Genomic DNA, 22,502 nt, shown 5'->3' on the forward strand with positions numbered 1-22,502 from the left:
TGCATCTTTCTCCAACAAATTGATCTTTGTACACGCTTTTTTTTTTTTTTTTTTTTTTACCATTTCTGAAATTCAGATTAGTCAAAGCACACTTGTCTGGATATCGATTCCATCGAGTTATGGAAGCTTAGTTTGTCTGAATATACTCCATTGACATGAGTATTACTATGTTTTTGTTGATACACTTTTAGAGGTCCTTTTTGAAGTAAGGATTATTGTATGCTGCATCATGAAAGATGTGGTTGGAAATTGGAATACTTTTATCCTGGAATGGTGTGGAAGGAAGTTACTGGTTAGAGCCGTGGAAAGTCAGGGGCCTAATAATTACAATGAATAAAAGTGTACTTCAGCATATTTTACAGGCATATTCCATGCATTTGTTGATATTCGACTATCCGTTATTTTCATGGTGGCCCTATGTCGTCTAAAAATTCTATTGGAGAAAATGATGATTAATTCCAATTGAAGAGAATGAAATGATATTGAAAAAGAACATGAGTTAAATTAAATTGAAAAAAAGTTTTCTTGTATTGTTACTAATAAAAAGGTATTTACTATGGTATCATATCTTAGTGATAATATTATAGAAATCTATCTAATATCTAATAAATTGAAAATATAGCATGTTTATTTGGGTCGTAAGATAAGAATACAATCGTGTTACTTAAGCAAATATGATTCAATTTGAAAAAATGTTAAAATTAGATCAAGTGATAAATTGGGGTTTTAAAAATTTTGTAAACCATATAAACTATTTTATATATTAATTTGATTAGACAAATTGTTTTATAGCGGATTGAGGGGTTTTCAAAACTATTTTAATCTCATTCATACATATTAAACCCATCTTCAATATCATCCATCCAATTCAATCAATCTCTAAACTTATTATCAAATACCCACATTCTTTCTCTTTAAAAAAAATGCTTCATTCACAATTAATGGAAATTCAAAAGTATGGACTACAAGAAAGCATATAAGTACTCTATACTACTATATAGCACTTCTAATTTGATAAAGATAAATTTAAATTTTAAAGGAAAACTTTATACTAAATATAAATACAAATACAAACCTAAGTTTTTATACATAAAAAAGTAAAAATCAAACTCTAAGATTAAATATTTATAAAAATGTAAAAAACCAATATAAATTCAAAATTCAATTTTAATGGACTAAAAATATAATTCCAATTTAAAAAGATTTGGGATACTTGCGAATCCTTATAGGAAAAGGGCATCTTTAATCTTAAAATAATTCTTTAAATAAAATGCACGTTCCCGTGTACTATAGATCACTGAAACTGAATGGTACACCAAGGTTCCTGAATTTCGCAACATCATCAACATTCACTACTTCTCAATTGTGTTTCTCCGCCCCCTACAAATTCACAACAATGTCTTCAATTGGTAACCATCTTTCTCTTAATCCAACACTTCTAATTGTAGATTTAATTTGTTCAAAGTCCTTAGCTTTATAATTAATTTCTCCATGTTTTAGATTTCCTTGCAACTGCTGTTGATGCTGCCAAAAAAGCTGGCGAAGTATTTTTCTTTCTCTCCTTTCTCTTTCTTCTTCATTTGTTCATCCTTTGTTGAAGTGTCTCTTAAAATTGAATTAATCCTTTTCTTTTGTTTGATTGATAGGTAATTCGCAAGGGATTTTATCAGACCAAAAATGTGGAGCATAAAGGCCAGGTTACCCTTTTCTTTAATTGTTATCATCTTATTTGTTTTATTGTGTCAATCTAGTTTATGTTGGAAGTTAAGTGGTATTGAAATTTTGATGATTGTTGTATGAATTAATTTCAGCAAAAAGTGTATGAAATATGAATGTATTCCCAACTTGTGAATTATAAACTTTGTGATGTTTGAAATTATTAGTATTATTAAGGAATCACTTTTCTGATATATGGGAGTTAATGGATTTTTGGGTATTGAGATAGTTGAGTACTAATGGTGTTAAGAGTTAATGAAATTTAGTTCATTTACAGATTAGAAGGAGTTTTCATTACATTCCATTACCCGAATGTCATAAAGTGGCTCTACCTAGGCGGGTTTTTAAGGGTAGGAACGCAACCTCACCCTTTTTAGTCATAGTAACAAAGAGGTTGTTTTCGATTGACCTTTAGAAGCAAATGCCTTAATGAGCCATTTTAATATAGTTCAATTAATTTGAAATGAAAGAGCTATAAATCTTTGGCCCATTGAGATAAAGAACACAATAGATAAAAGGAATGATGTTGAAGAATAAAATGGAATTCTGTGTTTCATGGGGCTAGTACAATATCTGATTAACCTCCCTGGATCATCATTATTGGGTTGGCATTCACTTTCAATGAATATGGTCGAGTCTTTTTGGGTAAAGTTGATTGTTGATATATAGAGAACTGCTTTTGCCATTGCTTACGTGGATTTGGGTCGATTATGAAAATGAGTATTAGGCAAAGTTTGATATAAAGCTTAACAATGGAATCCTTAGTGGAAAAAATGAGAAAGCAAAGCTATATTATTTGATGGTGTTTGGATACCATGAGATGCACCCTGAACTTTTTGTGGAGTTGAGGATGACTATATTCAGTTAACTTAGAATGTGGTATGCCAACTCAATTGGCTTGTCAATTTTGTTTAGCTAATCTTTAGATGTAATGGATGTTTCAAGTGGAGACATCCAACAAAATTGTGACCCATACAATTAAGTGTGAGTGGTAAAAATGGAGCGTGGCTATTGAAAGTTTTTGTGATCGAGATGTGCCTATAAAGTTAGAGGGTAAGTTTTATTGAATGACTGATATATTGGTTTATGTAGCCGATTCTAAATTTTTGGGTTAAGACTCTAGCATTGTTGTTATTGTTGTAATCTTTGGATGTAGTGTTTTACACATATCTAAGTGTTGTCTGTTCATTCTTCTTGTTGTGAATGGGCTATGATAATGGTGAAGAACAAACACAAACAAGTGCAAAGAAAACAACCAAAAACAGAGCAAGAACAACAATGAACAAAGACACAAACTTTACGAGGTATCTATGGATACCTCCCCCTCAAACAATGCTTACATTCATTAATATATCAACATACATCAATGAGAAGCCACACACAAAGCATTAAGAACAGCCTCTTAAAGCAAAGACCTCACCTTTAATGGTGGTCTCACACAAATAACCTAATACAATGAAGAGGGAACTCTAATCGATGAACCCTAGTTGCCTCTCTAGTATTAGTCTCTCACAATACTCTGTTGGGGTTCTAACATCTCCCTTATATACTCCTACAACATATAAGAAAGTCTAGACAAAAGGCTTGAAAGGCCCAAGCCAAATACCGCAACTTTAAAATACCGTCAGAATGCTTCAGGGTCTAACCGCTCGAACGAGCATGTATAGCACCCGAACGAGCGGCTCAATGGGACAGCTTCTGTCTGCTGCACGCGAGCTGCCTTGGACGAGCACTTCTCCCTTCGAGGGTTGCCTCGTTCAAGGCACATCCAACCCCCTCTTCGAATCCTCTCTTGCTTTGATCAATCCACTCTATGCCTTGCTCAAAGCCCCTCAAATCATCATCATTAAGCACTTGATCAATTGATCCAAACCTTAGCACCTCATTTCCCATGGCACATCCCACACTACTCTCAAGTGTGCAAGACATAACATGAGCTACAAGATGCTCAAAATCATCTTCAATATTGTGGGAATTGACTCTTGCTTCAGCACTTCTTTTGAGAAGGGGATTGTGGGGAAGCAAATCGGGTAATTACAAGGTGGGTTCACATAAGCTTGTGTATAAGATCTTTTGTTTTGGATAAGTGTTCAAAAATTTTCCGTGCAATGCAGATCATGAAGCAATAGTTCTTTATTGCAATTAATGGAAGTGTAAGGCTAGGTGATTATAACAGTTGAATTCTTGTGGTTCATGTGATTATAGGTGTTTTGAGGTTCTTGATAGAGATTAACAAGTTCGTGTTAACTTTCATTTTTCACCCCCTTTTTAAGATTTACAAGATCACTGTCATGAAGTATCTAGTGGATAGTTTTATTCAATGAATTGCTAAACTCTAGTCCAAGAAGTTGTACTTTTAATTCAATGTCAACAAAAACTCGGTATCTATTGATCCTGCGAGTCAATTCGACAAGGGTAGCTCAACATGGGTTTTGGTAACATCAAATCCTTTCTTTGCGAGATTTAAAATTTTCTTTAAACTTCTATGTTTGCATCTGTTAGCGCACGCAATCTTAACTGTGGAATAACTTGTCTAACAGGTGGACTTGGTGACTGAGACCGACAAGGCATGCGAAGACCTTGTTTTTAATCATCTTAAGCAGCATTACCCTGATCATAAGGTTTCCCTTGTTATTTATCATCCTTTCTCCTCTTTATAATGTGTTATATAATTGTAATATGGCCTATGTGAAATATGATCTCTTCCATATACTTTTCAGTTCATTGGTGAAGAAACTACGGCTGCCTATGGTGCTACAGAACTGACAGATGATCCTACATGGATTGTTGATCCACTTGACGGGACTACTAACTTCGTGCATGGGTAAATTGATCACAGCTTTCTTCTTTCTCATTAAGGTTTTTTATGTTGTGTTTATTATTGCTAATTTTAGTTTCAATTATCTGTAAATAAACTTCCAGATTTCCTTTCGTGTGTGTCTCCATCGGTCTCACCATTGGAAAAGTTCCAACTGTTGGTGTTGTGTATAATCCAATATTGGACGAGGTAAGAATTTGTGCGTTATTCGTTTCTATCGTATTAGCGGTTAATGTCATATAGAAGTATTCTGCTACTGTGCACAACCAAATTACTCGTGAGATATTTGTGGGTATCATAGCCCGTATGCAATATTTGTATATCTTCTTGACCTACCTCAACTCAAGAAGGCCCCTATATTTGTATCTTTTGGTGAAGTCGAAAATATTGTGCTTTGCGCTGACAAATAGCTTTTGGAAATAGCTTTTCACTGGTGTGCGAGGGAAAGGTGCGTTTCTCAACGGAAAACCTATACAAGGTATGTCGTAAATCGTAATTGATTCAATCAATAACTTGTAGATATGATGGGCACCTTCAACTCATGACTTATGTTGTTCTTATGCAGTATCTTCGAAAGATGAACTTGTCAAATGCCTTCTTGCAACAGAGGTATCTGGAAAGTTTTGTACCGTTAAATTTACCTTTACACCTTGGATAGTTTACAAATTCTTGTATGAGACGGTCTCACCGAGAGACGCACCTCATACATAGATTAAGTAGCCCAACTCATACAAATTATTAGTATATGGGCTTCTTGTTTTGAGCTCGTCTCACCGAGAGACAATATCTCACGAGAGTAACTCAAGACGGTCTCAGATCGAAATCACAGGTTTGAATCCCCCCTCGCCACTTGTTTAATGCAAGACGACCTTCCACATTACCAATATGGGAAAAAAATAATGTGATATTTTTTTTAATGTGCTTTGACTCCGAAGATGAACGATACAATGATTTTTGTGCCATTTGTTGGAACAGACCGGTACAAAACGGGATAAAGCCACCGTTGATACTACAACAAACAGAATCAATGCATTGCTTTACAAGGTATACCTCATGTGAACCCCACTTGGTCCAAATCGAGATCCGAACATTGTACATGACCTAAGCTAAATATCTATAATGGTCTCCTGTAATCAGGTGAGGTCTGTACGAATGTCAGGCTCTTGCGCATTGAATTTGTGCGGTATAGCTTGCGGAAGGCTTGATCTCTTTTACGAGACAGGATATGGGGGTGCATGGTATGAAATCTTCTTACGCCTCGTATCTTAAATATACTCAAAACGGCCAACTCATTTAGCATTACCAATGTTGTATATCCACGAGCAAAGGTCCAGTTTTGTTATATGTACATTTTCTTAGGGGTTTTTTTCGCCTTTTTCAGGGATGTGGCAGCTGGCATTGTAATTGTTGAAGAGGCTGGAGGCTGCGTTTTTGATCCGTAAGATATATATTTTTCCAAACAATTTCTTCCGTTTCTAATGATTTCGTATTATAGTTTTGCAGTATATCGACTTAGGTCGATTATTGTTTAACAGTAACTGAACAATTCTGATTGCTGGTGTTGTATGCTTAGGTCGGGTAAAGATTTTGATATCACTGTCACCCGAATAGCAGCTTCGAACCCCTTGATTAAGGATTCGTTTACGGAGGCTTTTCGACTGGCTGAATGAGAGATTACGCGACAACAAATTGTAGAACAAAACTCAATATTCATTGTTCAGACTTCAGCATTTGAGATGTATTTTTTTGGAGACAAATTGTAATAAAAGTCTTGTTAATTGTTCTAATTGTTTAAATTCTTGAAAACCTTCTAGAATATGACATGGGCCATGATTTCAATTCACACCCTCCAATCTTTATTTGGCGCTAGCGATACGGTTCACCAAAATTAAGACTTGAAGGCATCCGTATCCGCTTTTATGATAAGGGTTTGATTCTCACCACCTACAAGAAGATCGATTCACCACATATTTGATCAACTATTCAAGTATCGTTGGGCAACATTCTATTTATATTGTTAAAGAGCTTTTGATCCAATTTGTTTTAGTTTTATGCTTAAATCAAACCTTTAAATTTAAGAAAGTTTAAAATGAATAAGAAAAAAAAAATAAAAAGTTCAAATAATGGTAAAGTTTTGAAACAATTTCTAAAAATAAACAGTTTTTTCCCAAAGTTATGGTTTGGAGCTGCTCGCTGTTACTAACAGTGAACAAAGAGTTGAGGTCAAAAAAAGTTAAAGAGTCTGTTCGCTGTTATTAACAGCGAACAAAGACTTTTACTATTTTTTACCTCTATTTTTTGTCCGCTGATAATAACTGCAAACGAATGCGTTCTAAAATCAGCAGCTTCCCTTTCTTTCTCATTTTCCCCCAATTCCACTAACCCCAAAAATTAGTCAACATTTTCTCCCTCTTTTTCCTTCATTAAAAAACCTTGAAATCTTCATTTAATCCCAAAAATCTTCCAATCCAACACTAGTAAAGTGGTATAGCATATACTTGCAGTTGTCTAAGGTATAATTTTCTTTGTTTTTTTATACGAAAATTAGGGTTTTTTTCTTCCTTACCCAATTTTTACTCTTTGTTTAAAATGTAGCTCATTACTTGTGCAAATACTACTCATTTAGTTCAATATAAGCTTATTAAGGTAATGTATTATTGATTTTTTACTTATTTGTGCATTCTTTTGAATTTGGTTACGTTATTATTATTATTATATTTTTTTTTTGTGTGTGGATATTGTGAGTTTAGTACCATGTTATCACTATTCATTTGAATTAATAATTATGTACTTAGTTACTTGGTGATTATATTGATTTAGTTTATGTAAATGTAGGTAGTTAATTATGTTTGTTGATTTTGTTTTGTATATTCATTATACGTAATTAATTTATTTTGTATATTGAGTATATTTATTTTATTTGAATTAGTTAATTAGTTTATGTAAATGTAGTTAAATAGTTATGTAAATATAGTTAATTAATTATGTATCTTCGTGAATGTACTTGGTGATGAAGTTGGTTTTGTATGTATTCATGTAGAAATGGCATCATTTCGTATGACTATTGCATGTTTTTGGAATGGTTCTATTCGTACAAGTGGCAACAAGGTTGCATATGTTGGGGGGTAAACGTAAATTGTTTGCATGCAACTCGAACATGGATTTGAATGAATTTAAGCTTCTTGTATGTTTTAAGATTGGAATTGACACCACACGAAGTACTGTTAATTTATGTTTTAAATACTACATGAGTGGTGAATTGTTAGCTTTTTCTGTTGAGGATGATGATTCTATAGATGCTATGTGGGAGCATTCAAAGGCTACATCTATTCCCTCTTTGGAGTTATATGTAGAAGTGGTACCCGAGCAACACACGAACGCCTCATACTATCGTAGGAGGCATAAGAGGACATCATAGTTGGAGAGGGTGCAGGAGGAGGATGGAGATGAGGATTAGTAAATATTTTGTAATACATTAAACATTTGTGTATATTAAAAATTTGTAGGATTTCGATATTTAGACATTTTTATATAGTTTGTAATGTATGTATATATGTTTATCGTTTTTATCATATTTTGTATATGAATCGAAGTTGATAAGCCTCATTAGTACATAGTTTCATCCATAACTCGGACTTTTGGAGAACAATCATCCATGCTCGGACTTATTATGACTTATGTTGATGACTTCATTGCAAATAGACGATGCCAATACTTCAACATAGTTTCATTAATAATGATTACAAATACATCGTTCATTCATAAAATATAACCATTACAACTTAAAAACGCTTATTAAACTTTATCAATATCCTCTCGGTTTCTTCACTCCTACGCGTCATATCAATTGCTTCAATTCTCAAGTTATGTATCTCGGTTCTAAGCTCCTCATTCTCTTTGTCGAGCTTAATAATGATGTCTTTTTGCCATTTGGTGCCCTTTGGATCAACCCACCTAAAATAGGTGCATCCCAAATCTTCATCTTCGAATAGTGGACATGCAACATATTGACGTCCAGGATCAAAATCGCTCCAATCGCGACCGTATTCCACTTCATGACCACAATGACAATACTCTTCCTGTGATACCCCAAATTTAGCTTGAAAAGAGATTGATAGACTACTTATATAAACAAGATGCATCTTCTTTTCATGGGAGCTCATTTGCTAAGAACTCCACAATTAAGCTTGCTAAGTGGGGAGTAATCTTAGGATGGGTGACCTCCTAGAAAATTTTCCTGGGTGCGCACGAGTGAGTGAGGACAAAGTGCGCTGGAAAGACTTGTGTTGCTCTGTGGGGTTAGTCTACAGTCTCCATGAGTAGTCACCGATGGTCCGTTGAGCCGGGGTGTTACGCTTCCATTGAATGATGCTTTGACATATATAACTAAATTTAAATAAAAACATTAATTTGAAATTAATGAATAACTTAATATAAATATTATAAATAAACATATCAAAATAAATATAATTTACAAGAATTAACAAGGGCGGTGTATTTATAGATCTTTACTCAACAGCTATATTTAAGGCTATAATGGCTATATTTCAAAGCTACAATGGCAATTTTGAACAAAAACAACCAACAAAAGTAATTAAAAAAAAAAGTCAAGGATTATTACTCAAAGCTTTGTTCGTTGTTATCAACAGCTAACAGACTCTTTGCCTTTTATGAAACCCTCTGCCTTTGTTCGTTGTTACTAAGTGCGAACATACTAAACCTTTGGTGTGGGAAAAAACTGCTTATTTTGAAAAATAGTTTCAAAACTTTACCATTATTTGAATTTTTTTATAATTTTTTGCTTATTTGTTTCAAATTTTCTAAATCTAACAAGGTTTAGAGGCCCACTTACAGCTCTTTATTTATTTGGGTCATCTGTCTTTTTATTTAGTATATAGAATCTTCTTTCTAGCCATGGATTTCATCATCAGCAACCTAATATCCCGCTCATGCAAATACATGCGTAGAGCTAGAAATAGTTTAGTATAATATTATATTTGGTCATGGTAATGCATAAATGTTATATGGAATATTGAAGTAGGAACTTCAAAAGATAATTGAAATGATTGAATTTTTTTTTTTTTTTATAATTTAGACTGAGTTAGACAAGAATCCAACCTAATACTTACCAAAAATCTTCAAAATAGCTTTCTAGTTCAGTCATTAGAAATTTCCCCTTAGAGTCATCAAAGAACTTTCATCTATTAACTAAAGATCAAACTCAAATTTCGCCTAAAAATATAATAATTGCCGTCATAAAACTTGACACTTATAATCCTCCTGTAAAATAACAAAATAGTTCTTTTAAATAGAAAGAGTACTTTATAATCATGGTCGTCGATTAGTAAGGGTAAAGTGGGATACCGTTCAGAACCCCTAATTTTTAAGGCCCAAAAAACTTATTTTTATGTATATAAGTGATATCAATTTAAAGTAATTGTAGATATAACTTACATTTTTTGCTAAGTAATATGAGTTTTTGGTGCTTTTTTAAAAAGTAGTTTAAATATCAATAATAAAAAACAAAAGGTGTATTATATTATTCATTACGTCTTAAGTAAGTTTATAAGGATTCTTTTTATCTTTTGCTCTTGGGCCCAAAAATAAACGAAACGGCCCTATTATAATATACAACAAAAGCTGAGGATTTGAAAATTAGTGAAACTTATTATATTACTTAATTTGATTTCTTAAGCATGAAGACAAATCAAAGTAGTTTTATTAATTAAATGTAATTAGGAGTACATATATATATGAAAGGGCTCATTTGAACAAACTTCCCACTTGTCTACAATCTCTTTCATGCTTATCATCTTAAATTATTCTCGAAGCAAGACGTACAGCTAAGATTTTTTTAAAAGTACACACTAATTATTAATTCAAAAATATTCCAAATATTAAAAATAACAATTAAAATTTAAAAATAGAAAGCAAAATGAAAGCCGTAAGCAGACTGTATATATCATAGTGCAAGTATGCAAAAGCACAGGTACAAGGAATTGTGCACTGTCTATCACTAAGTTTAGTTTTTCTTAGCTGATAATGTTGATTAGGTCCCATTCAATTTTTATACACTAGCCAATATCAGTCAGAATATTATTTTTTTCAAATAAAGTTTTAAGTTCAATTCTGATCATCTAACTTCTAGCCTTTTTCTTTTCCTAGCTTTTTGGTATAAAAAATATAAATAATAGTAGTATTTACAACACTTAGAATTGTACATAAAAATTAACAAATTCGATTTATTTTCAATAATTATAACTTTTCAAGAAGAATGATTAAATATAGAAATTGGGTACAATCTAGCATAAGATAATTAATAATTTTAAGTTTTCAAAGCAAAATCTGGAAGCCGTAAAGTACTGAGAACCTAATACATCTGTGCTATTATATTTTAGAGGCTTGGTTCTTCAGTGTTTTGTTTTGTACCTATGTCTTGTGTCTCTTTTTTGCTTGACACTTTCATAGATAGTAATTCTTTATGTTGTTTCGCCGGCTGTGACGTTTCTTTGAGATATCCCAGTGCCTCCCGTGCACGTGAAGAGTGAGAATGAGAAACCCTTCATAGAAGGTAGACTATTCTTTCACACTGATGCAACTTGTAGGGAGACCCTTGAATATCTGGGTTTTGTTTACCCCGCTTGTAAATTGTTTGGTTTAGTGTTTTATGGAAAATTGTTTGACAAAAAAAATAAAAATTGCCTCTTTTCTTTGTGGCTGGGTGTGCACCTTAAGGATTCATTATCCGCCATCCTCCCCCATAGATGGAAGGTCTCTAAGCTCATGAAGCAGATTGTTATTGCCTCTGTTAGTAATCTGGTTTATTTAATCTGGAAAGCTCGTAATGATTGTATTTGGCAATTCAAGCTTAGCACTCTGAAGCTGTGATGAAGAGCCTAAAGAGGAGCATTAAGCTTCGTATCTCCAGCTTGTATCCTGAGTCTATGTCTTTGTATAAGGATCGCTTAGTGTAATTTTCTTATGCTTGTTTGTGTTTTGAGGCCTGTTGTCCTTCTCTTGTCTTGTATATGGTTAGCTTTGTTTGGAATTAATGAATCTTATTTCTTCCAAAATAATAATAATAATAATTAGGAAAAATTACCTAAAATAATTCAACTTTTTTATGATTTTCCTACAATAATTCTACCTATTGATTAATCATGAATAATTCCAACTTTAGGAGGTGTTTGCCTAGAGTAAATTTAGATAACCCATTGACCTGCTATAGTAGGTAATTCACCAAAAAATTAAACTGAAAATTAATGTAAAATTGGTGAAAAATTTTGAAATTTTACATAAAAAATTTTGAACGATTAAAAAAATCAATTTTTTTTTAACATTATTAATATTTTTTTTGACATTTTATTTTAATTTATTTTTTTTCCAAAAAATAAAACTTGTTATAATAGGTCAACGGGTTATCTAAGTTTACTCTAGGCAAGTACCCCTAAAATTGAGATTATTCATAGTTAATCAATAAATGGGATTATTTTAGGAAAATCATGAAAATGTTGGATTATTCTAGGTAATTTTTCCTAATAATTATATAAAAAATATAAAATAGTTTCTTATATACATGCTTTGATTTTCCTTAAAAAAATAAAAATAAATAAATAAATTTTTACACTATTTATCATCTCTATATATTTTGCTCTCCACCAAAATTATGAATTAATTTGTTAATGTTTGACTATATAATTATTGCCTTAATTAGGTTGGTAGTTGATATATGGGGTTGATATTGTTGTTGTGTCTTATTATTATTGGTCAAACTACATTGCGTGAGCTTCTATTTAAAAATATGTCGAAAATGATACTCACTTAGACTATTAATTGACGAAATTAAATTTTGCGTCATTTAATTAATATATAGACAAAAATAAATGGATATACTAACTTCTAAGTACGTATACATCTATTCAAAAAGAAAAAAAAAACTACTAAGTATAAATGTGATGAAATTAAAAAAACTAAATATGTATTTAATTTATAAATGAGATTACGTGAGATAATGAAAGCAATGAACATTAGAAATGTAGTAAATCAAAGAAATGTGAACTAAAAAGTGCAGCAAAACCATAGGATTAAAAATTAATGATATTTTATGGATATTAATGTATTGAATCAACTATTTTATTTGATTAAGTAGAATGAGATATTAGGCCATGAATATTCGTCAATTTGGACTAGGCTTCTTCAAATTATGTGAGTATTTGTTGATTAGGAAAAAGAAGGTATTGTGCGCATGGATAAAATTAATACAACTAAAATATATGAATGAGATTAAAAAAATAATAGATCATTATAAAAATAAAAATAATGCAAATTAAAAAAATAACAAATAAAAAATAAAAAAAAAACCTAAAATCAAAACTTATTAATGAGGAAAGAGATATGCCATTAGATGACAAGTCATTACAGAAAAATAAGTAATATCAATCTACATCATAATTAAAAAGGATCTACAATTACTTTAATTAGTATACTTAAAGTCAATGTTCAAGCTAAGTGTCAATTTTTCATATATAGGAAACTCTAGTTGTTGTACACGATTTTCCTTTCATTTCTACTCATCCAATTTATTCTAATTAGGTTATTAAATAAATATAATAATTATATATATTACTTGTAAAAATAAAATAGTAGTATTTGTATAGTATTTGCTATCTCTATAAAGTGTTTAGGGTTTCAAGCATAATCAGTTTAATATTCCGTATAAATGCATTGAATATCTTAATTCAATCATTACTTTAAATTTTTTATATATAAAAACAAATTGAAAATATATTATTCAATACACATTGATTAAAGAAAATATTTATATGCTTATTGTGAAAAATATCTTGCTTGATATTAATAGAAATAAAATATTTGATTTGTTGAATATTTAACATTTCACCCTAAGATAACATACTCGCTCATATTTTGTGTCATTAAAAATACCGTTTTAGTATATAGTATAGATAAATAGATAAATTTAATAAGAAAGTAAAGAAAAGTTAATATATGTCTAATTACCAAGTAAAACATTTTGGGATCTAATAGATACCAAGTAAAAAAAGGCAATACTAGGAACTAAACACCTTTAACACTTTTGATATCATATAAACTTTATTAAGTTTAAAAAGCTTGAATATTAATTAAAAAATGGATTATATTGGACTAAACTTGTTGAACAATTTACATTTAATTTCGATGTATTTTGCATTATGGGCTTTATTTTAACTTTGGCCCAATTATTTTTTGTTTGATCATGTATATATATACTCTTGATGGTTTTATGAAAGAACAAGGGGGAAAATACCCAAAACTTAACATGGTATCAGATTTGCTTTCTCTGCCTGACGACATATCTCATTTTCTTTCTCTTGCTTTCTCCTCTGTTTTTCCCTGCGTTTCTTCTCCTTTCAATTGATTTTCAACGATTGCGTTTTCTTCCTTCTGGTTTCTTCGATTGATCTCTTCGATTGATTTTCTGGTTTTTGTTTTTCGATTGGTTTCTGCGTTTTCGATTGGTTTCTTCGATTGATTTGGACTCAGCGATTGCTTTGGTTTCTTCTTTTGATTTTCTTCTGGTTTCATCTTTGATTTGCTTTGATTCTGGTCTCAGCGATTGATTTGCGTTTCTAGGTTTCTGGTTTGATTCTGGTTTCTGGTTTGATTTGCGATTGATTGGTTTCTTTTGGTTTGTTGCTGGTTTCTTCTTCTATTGATTTGTTGCGTTTCTTCTATTGCTGGTTTGTTGCGTTTCTGGTTTCTTTTGATTTGTGATTGATCCACGCTTGCTTTTACGTCATGACGGGTGAACCGAAGTCCACTGATTCACAAGTGATTGATATTACTTCTCCATTCTATCTTGGCTCCGGCGATCAACCGGGTAATTTCATCTCTCATATCATTCTCAAAGGTGATAATTATCTTTCTTGGTCTCGTGCTATTACTTTATCTTTAAAATCCCGTCGTAAATTTGGTTTTGTTGATGGTTCCATTGTTAAACCGACTGCTGCTCATGATATTCTTGATTGGGAAACTGTTAATTCCATGATTGTATCTTGGATTAATCGTACTCTTGACCCTAAAATTGTTTCTTCAATACCCTTTCATGATACGGCTCGGGCTTTATGGTTGTATCTTGAAAAACGTTACTGTGTTGCTAATGGCCCGCGTATTCAACAACTTCGAGCGCAAATTACGGATTGTCGTCAATTGAAATCTATGACAATTGAGGACTATTATACTAAACTTATGGGGCTCTATGATGAACTTGATCGTTTGAAACCTATTCCTCATTGTAGTTGTGGTCTGTGTACTTGTGGTGTTGTGAATAAATTTCGCCAAGATCGGGATGAAGAAATATTACATCAGTTTTATATTGGAATTGATGATGACATTTATGGTACGGTTCGCACTAATCTCTTGTCTCAGATGCCTTCCCCGGACATTGATCGTGCTTATCAAACCTTCCTTCAAGAGGAACGTTCCCGCTCCATTGCTCGCACAAAGTCTACTGACATCGACACCCATGTGTTTGCTCTCTCGAATGTTCATTCTCGGTCTCGTTCAAGACCTCCTGTGCTTGATAAATCTGCTCTTCTTTGTTCTTATTGTAAGAAGCGTGGTCATGAGCGTGGTACTTGTTTCGAATTACATGGTAAGCCTTCTTGGTGGCATGAGCGCTATGGTAATGCTAAGTCTGCTGCTGCTTTGGTGCCTCGGACTCGGGGAGCTCAACCTACTGCTGTCTCTTCTCTTGGAGGTGGGCTACTGTCCCTGCCTCACTCTTCTCCATCGAAAGAGCCTGATGTTTCTGCTCTTGGTACTGCTCAGGTGCACTCTATTTTACATGCTCCTACTCCTAAGCACTCGGATGATCGTATGATTGGTAAGCATTCTTGCCTTGACTAGATTATTGATAGTGGGGCTTCCCACCATGTCACCGGAATCTACTCTTGTTTAGATAATGTCGAACGCATTCCCGAATGGTCAGTTAGACTACCTGATGGTAGGCGTGTGTCTGCTACTCTTAGTGGCAGTGTTAGGCTTTCATCGTCTATTACTCTCTCTAATGTACTCTATGTTCCGGGTCTACATTGTAACTTGCTGTCTGTTTCCTGCCTTCTTCATGATTGTGCATGTATTGTTCGTTTCACTAAAACAGTATGTGCTATACAGGACCCATGCTCGGGGACGCTGATTGGAGCAGGTGAGCAACGTGATAGCCTTTATTTCTTCCGTGATGTTCCTGCGGTGTGTGTGGTTACTGTTGCGGGGGTTTGCGAATTTGAACTCTGGCATCGTCGTATGGGTCATCCGTCTGATAAGATTCTTCAGTTAATTCCTGCTATTAGTTCCAGTTCTCATAAAAAAACTTTGAATAAAGCATGTGTTGTTTGTCCACAAGCGAAACAAACTCGTGAACCTTTTCCTGTTAGTCTTTTTCATGCTACTAGAGCTTTTGAATTGATTCATTGTGATCTTTGGGGCCCTTACTCTACCTCTTCTTCGTGTAATGCAGTTTATTTTTTGACTATTGTTGATGATTACTCTCGTGGCGTTTGGGTTTATTTGTTACAAAATAAAACTGAAGTTTTTTCTTCATTTCATTCTTTTTTTGCTATGGTCACTTGTCAATTTGAAGTGCATGTGAAATATGTTTGAAGTGATAACGGAACAGAATTTAATTGTATGGTGCCTTATTTTGATTCTCATGGCATTATTTTTCAAACTTCGTGTGTTAGCACCCCACAACAAAATGGTCGAGTTGAGAGAAAACACCAACACATTCTTAATGTGGGTAGGGCTTTGCGGTTTCAGGCTAATTTACCAATTTCATTTTGGGGGGAGTGTATATTGGCTGCCGTTTATATTATTAATCGAACTCCTACGCCTTTGTTGGGTAATAAGACTCCTTTTGAAATGTTGTATAACACACCTCCTAATTTCAATACACTACGAGTTTTTGGTTGTCTTTGCTTTGCTCATAATAAAAAGACACGAGGTGATAAATTTGCTTCTCGTAGTCGTAAGTGTATTTTTGTGGGGTATCCGGCTACTAAGAAGGGTTGGAAGGTCTATGACATGGAAACTGGTGAAATTTTTGTTTCGCGGGATGTAAAATTTTATGAAAATGAATTTCCCTTTACCACTAATGTTGATACCTCCTTATGTAATGAGCTTCAAGAACATAATAACAATGCTCTAATTCTTGATGATATTGGTCCACTGTCTACTAATCCTATTCCTCCAATACAACATGAGACTCTCACCAATATCGGCCCGCTCACTAACCAATCATCTCCTGCTACCCCGCCGTATAGTCCACAAACATCTAGGCCCAGCAGTTCATCCAGCACCCATGAATCTGATGATGTTGCCTCCTTTGATAATGAGAATTTGGGTCGTGGCTTTCGTGACAAGCGTCCATCTGTTCTTCTACGTGATTTTGTTGTTAATAATATTACCACACACACCTCTACGGATAAAGGCTCTTCTTCTGTTGCTTCCTGTTCTACTAGTCTCTCCGGTACTCCCTATCCTATAGCGCATTATGTTAATTGTGATAACTTTTCTATGCCACATCGTTCGTTTCTTGCAGCACTTCTCTCTGGCTCTGAGCCTCGCTCTTTTCGCGAGGCTATGCAGGATAATGGATGGAAAGAAGCGATGAAAACGGAAATTACTGCTTTAGAGGATAATAACACATGGGAACTAACTGCTCTGCCTCCAGGTAAGAAGGCTCTTGGCAGTCGTTGGGTGTACAAAGTTAAATATAATGCTGATGGTTCGATTGAGCGTCTAAAGGCTCGCTTAGTTGTCTTTGGTAACCATCAGGTTGAAGGGATTGATTATCATGAGACTTTTGCTCCTGTTGCGAAAATGGTGACCGTGCGTGCTTTTCTAGCTGTTGCAGCCGCTAAAAACTAGGAGTTGCATCAGATGGATGTTCATAATGCTTTTCTACATGGTGATTTGACAGAGGAGGTGTACATGAAACCCCCTCCTGGCTTTTCATCACACGGTAAGGTGTGCCGCTTATTAAAATCTTTGTATGGACTGAAACAGGCTCCGAGATGTTGGTATGCTAAACTGTCTGCTTCTTTAAAACACTATGGCTTCTGCCAATCGTACTCTGATTATTCCTTGTTTACTTACCGGAGCAGTTCTATTCAACTTAATGTTCTCATTTATGTCGATGATTTGATCATCTCTGGCAATGATTCCTCTGCTCTTTCTGCATTCAAACAATATTTGTGTACGTGCTTTCACATGAAAGATCTTGGGCGGTTGAAGTATTTTCTTGGGGTTGAGGTGGCTCGTAATGATGAGGGTATTTTCTTATGTCAACGTAAATATGCTCTTGATATCATTTCCGAGGCCGGTTTGTTGGGTGCAAAGCCGTCTCCTTTCCCAATTGAACAAAATCACTCTTTGGCTCTTGCATGTGGTAATTTGTTAGAGGTTCCAGAACGCTATCGTCGACTAGTTGGTCGTCTTATATATCTTTCTTTCACTCGGCCTGATTTGGCCTACGCAGTTCATATTCTTGCTCAATTTATGCAGGCGCCTCGTGTGGAGCATTGGGATGCGGCATTACGTGTTGTCCGCTATCTCAAAGGTTCTCCTGGTCAAGGTATACTTCTTCCCTCTAGCTGTGACTTACATCTTGTTGGATGGTGCAACTCTGACTGGGCTAGTTGCCCTCTTACTTGTGGTTCTTGACTGGATGGATTGTGTTTCTTGGTGGTTCTCCAATTTCTTGGAAAACCAAGAAACAACATACGGTTTCTCGTTCATCGGCTGAGGCTGAATATCGTTCAATGGCTTCTATCACTTGTGAACTCAAATGGCTAAAGGGTCTGCTTTCTAGTTTGGGTGTTGATCATTCTGCTCCTATGATGTTGTACTGTGATAGTAAGTCTGCTTTGCATATCGCCCAGAATCCTGTTTTTCATGAGCGGACGAAACATATCGAGGTTGATTGCCATTACATACGGGATGCGATTCAAGAGGGTCTTCTTTCTACTTCTCATGTTTCCACGCATGAGCAGTTGGGTGATATCTTTACTAAAGCTTTGGGTCAACGACAGTTTACATTCCTCCTACGCAAGTTGGGCATTTGTGATCCGTCTGCTCCAACTTGAGGGGGGGTGTTGAACAATTTACATTTAATTTCGATGTATTTTGCATTATGGGCTTTATTTTAACTTTGGCCCAATTATTTTTTGTTTGATCATGTATATATATACTCTTGATGGTTTTATGAAAGAACAAGGGGGAAAATACCCAAAACTTAACAAAACTCGGCTTAATCCTATTATTATGATTCATAATAATAATCATTACTTTATTTACTTAAAACTTGTGGTTAAGAAAGTCGTGTTCACTAAAAAGAAGTGGCTGACTTGATTACCAACGTTGTTAATGATTAAGATTAAGTAATTAAAAGTAGTCTTAGTAAGTAATCCCATTCTTTAGGATATAATTATTGTTATCTTTAACGTTGGATAATAATTTATTTATTAAGTTTGAGGAGGAAATTACTTTTATGTGTCGATACGTAAATGTTATGTAAATTTCAACGGCAAACAAGTGTTTTCTCTTTACTTTAATACTCCATTTAACTTTTCATTAAATGGTTTGAATTAAAATATTTTTTAACAAATCAATTTAAGTTATATTTATAAAAATTAATATTAAGTAGTTAGAATTTATGTTGAGTTTTTATTTAGTTATATAGTACTTAAAAAGATTATTGCGTTGAATTTTTAATAATTTTAGTTTTAAAAAAATTCTCTCTTTTTATTTATGAAGGATCTCAAGTTCAAAAATTTATGAAAAATAAATTGGATTTTGAAATATTTTGCTCCGCCCCTGCTTTAATTAAAAGTTGACACTATTCCTGATTAATCAAATATTGATATTGTTGTTTTATTTGACAAAGTAAAGTGAGGTGACCCACGCATGACTACATCTTATTAGCTATCTTAATCATGATTTCGCTGAAAAAATTATGAACCGCACATAAGATTTATAATTATTGCTTGATTTGGACTCTTTAATTTTATCACAATCTTTAATTTATTATAATCTTTAATTTAATTGTTTGACATATACATTATACAAATTGTGATGTCAAGTACTAATTTTAGCTAGTGTGTCATTTTCGACATTTTTTTCTTCCTTCTCCTTACTGCTTAATTTCGTTAACAATCATCCCCTAATCTTTATCATCCATCAACGTTGTCGTTATTTACTAGCAAGGCAACTCTTATAATTTGTATTTGTTGGATTAAGAAAGTTTCATGTAACAATTTAATATATTTAGTTTTATAAATTAATTAATACTAATTGCCCGTATTTGTTACTAATTTAAGTTTAGTGTTAAGTTGTATCTTTCTAATTTTCAAATTGCAAATTATATTAGAAAGTTTTTATATTAGAAAATAAATATCTAGACATTTAATACGTTTATAATTATTTAGAAAGTTTGACGGCTGTTAATGGACTAAAATTTTTACTATTGTAACGATCATTCGACTATCTTTTTGCTAGTTTTTCCGTCCTTCCACTATAACTGTTTTGCTAGTGTATTAGTCATTCGAAATATTTTTTTTTGATGTATTCGTCATCATTCACTTAAATTATTACTAACGTAGCGGCTATACGTCTTACCCAACATTAAGTTTCTGACTTCGCCCTTAAGATAACAAAATGAACCAATCAAATTTTAATAAAAAAAATAATAATAAAATCAATATTAAATACAAAAAATCTCTAGTTAAATTTGTTAAAAAAAACACTGAATACTAATCCTTTAAATCTATATGTGTTCATATACAGAGGTGTTGTGAATTTGTAATTGTACTTTCAATTTAATCATGCATCCCACAAATTTTACTATTTTATATATTATTAAAACATTAATTTTTTTTATTAATAGGAAATTAATTGCATGCCGCTACAAACTATTAAATTTGTCCCGACAAAATTAAAATAAATAAAGATAAAAATTCGACTTTTAGAGTTGCCAAAGAGACATGAGAATATTAAATTAATAAGAATGCTCCAATTAAACATTCGTTTGACACTAATTACTAGATCAAATCTAAACTAATTGTAGTATTCTTGTCTAGTTGGTACGTGCAGCTACTCTTTTTCCTAAATATGATAATGCATGCATCCAAATATGATAATCAGACGGTGCTCAGTTGAAACCGTGTATGATAATCATCATCATCATCATCTTATACATCAGACTGTACGTTAACACGTGTCCTCATGTCTAGATTTTTGTACGGTAGTCATATACTGTGGTCGTAAGGTGTTAAAGTTTCCGGTGTCTAACTATTATTCGCACGTGTGATGTGTAGGTTATCTATACGACTAGTGTGGATGTGGTGTAGAGCTCCTAATCGTATCGGGTCGGGTCAAAAACTTAATTTGTTCAAGTTCATTTTGAAAATGTTCATTTAGTAATCTTTTAACTTGACTTTATAGTTTGTTAGTTCGAGTCGTCTATATATAAAATTACGTAGTAAAGAAATAATAAATATCAGATAATCTTTTATGGCAACCAAGTCGAAAAATTGACATGATCGGCTGATTCACTCCGCCCCGACCACTTTATATATGTCCAATAAGATCTCGACACATTATCAACATGATCGTAAATGATCCGTATAAATATGAATCAATGTTTGATCCGTTGAGTTGACCCATCAATTAAACACGTCTAATGTGATGTGAAGTCCTTAATTATATATCATCTATTATTTCAGGGTCTAGTTAAAATCTTTTATTTTACATACCAATCCGCCATCCTTAATTGATTGATTTTGTTTAATGACCAATTAGTTTGGTCATGCTTGAGCTTGGATCACCCTTGCTAAAAAATTTTATGAGCCAAACAGCTTTTACTGCATTTGGTTCTTATGAATTACACCCTCGTTCCTACCTTAGGTCCCATTGATATTTTGATTCGCTTTACTCATTTTGCATTATTTTTAATTTTGAACAATAGTTTATTACTTTTTAAATCTCATCCATATATTATATATCTCTTATAAATTTATTCACACAATTTAATATCTCTGTATTTTTTTTTTACCTAATATTCATTTTTTCTTTAAAATAACAGCCCCTCTTGTATGAGATCGTTATGATATCATTTCACTGTGAGACGATTTCATACAAAAGAGCTGTTTTATGCTAAAAGTTTCTTTATTGGGCTATTTAATTCAAGTATGAGACACATATCATGGTGTGACCGTCTTATAAAAGAATTTGTGTTAAAATATACTCTATTTTCTCTTTAAAGCTAATTCAAAGGGACGAAGTACTTTTACGACATGTCAAGGGAGATTTTGAGTATATTCAACATGTTCGATCAAAAAATTGGGGGCCTCAATATTAAATTGCTTAGCATATGTTAAGTGTTTAAAGATACATTATTGTTAGAAACATATGTTAAGTGTTTAAAGATACATTGTTGTTAGAAACATATCATTATTTTTGAAATTGCAAAGGGTCTTAATAAGTTTGTCAATTGTTACTCCGCCTATACGACCCGTTTAATTGTTTGTAATAAATGGTGGAAATGCTAATGAAAATTTAGTGTAATTTTGGTGGGAAAATTTTTTGACAAGTTTAATAATCATGATTGTTCTACTTCAATCATCTTTTTTTAAAAAAAAATTATTTCAATATATTTCCATTTAGAGATATAATATTAGGTGGTAATAAAAAAATTTTGTTCATAATTTTTATTATAGGAATGATATGTGTTTGTTTTGGAAAGAGAGGATTTGATGATGAAAAGGATTGAAGATAAGAATAGACATGTGGTATTTTTTTGATCAAGAATGAACATCCCATGTTGAGGTTTGAGATGGAGTTACGTTAGAAACTAGAAATTATGAGGTGGTTTGGTCAGGGATTGAGTAATATAAATCTGCTCAATATTTTGAGC

General features: G+C 32.9%; 1 protein-coding gene across 2 annotated transcripts; it reads left to right on the forward strand.

Annotated features, from left to right (window-relative positions):
* Positions 1–1,168: 1,168 nt before the first annotated feature.
* On the forward strand, positions 1,169–6,387 carry LOC130815298 (inositol monophosphatase). 2 transcript variants are annotated; one of them, XM_057681714.1, is made up of 12 exons: positions 1,169–1,409; positions 1,501–1,544; positions 1,647–1,697; positions 4,257–4,337; positions 4,437–4,540; positions 4,639–4,723; positions 4,958–5,012; positions 5,100–5,143; positions 5,510–5,578; positions 5,672–5,772; positions 5,916–5,972; positions 6,108–6,387. In XM_057681714.1, exons 1-12 carry the CDS (start codon positions 1,271–1,273, stop codon positions 6,202–6,204), a joined length of 927 nt encoding a protein of 308 aa, XP_057537697.1. In that variant the 5' UTR covers positions 1,169–1,270; the 3' UTR covers positions 6,205–6,387. The 2 variants fall into 2 exon arrangements, with proteins under 2 accessions (XP_057537697.1, XP_057537698.1); XM_057681715.1 differs by lacking the exons at positions 4,958–5,012; positions 5,100–5,143 and having other exon boundaries at positions 1,224–1,409.
* Positions 6,388–22,502: the final 16,115 nt, after the last annotated feature.

Source organism: Amaranthus tricolor, chromosome 6 (assembly GCF_026212465.1).
Source record: "Amaranthus tricolor cultivar Red isolate AtriRed21 chromosome 6, ASM2621246v1, whole genome shotgun sequence".
Lineage (NCBI taxonomy): Eukaryota > Viridiplantae > Streptophyta > Magnoliopsida > Caryophyllales > Amaranthaceae > Amaranthus > Amaranthus tricolor.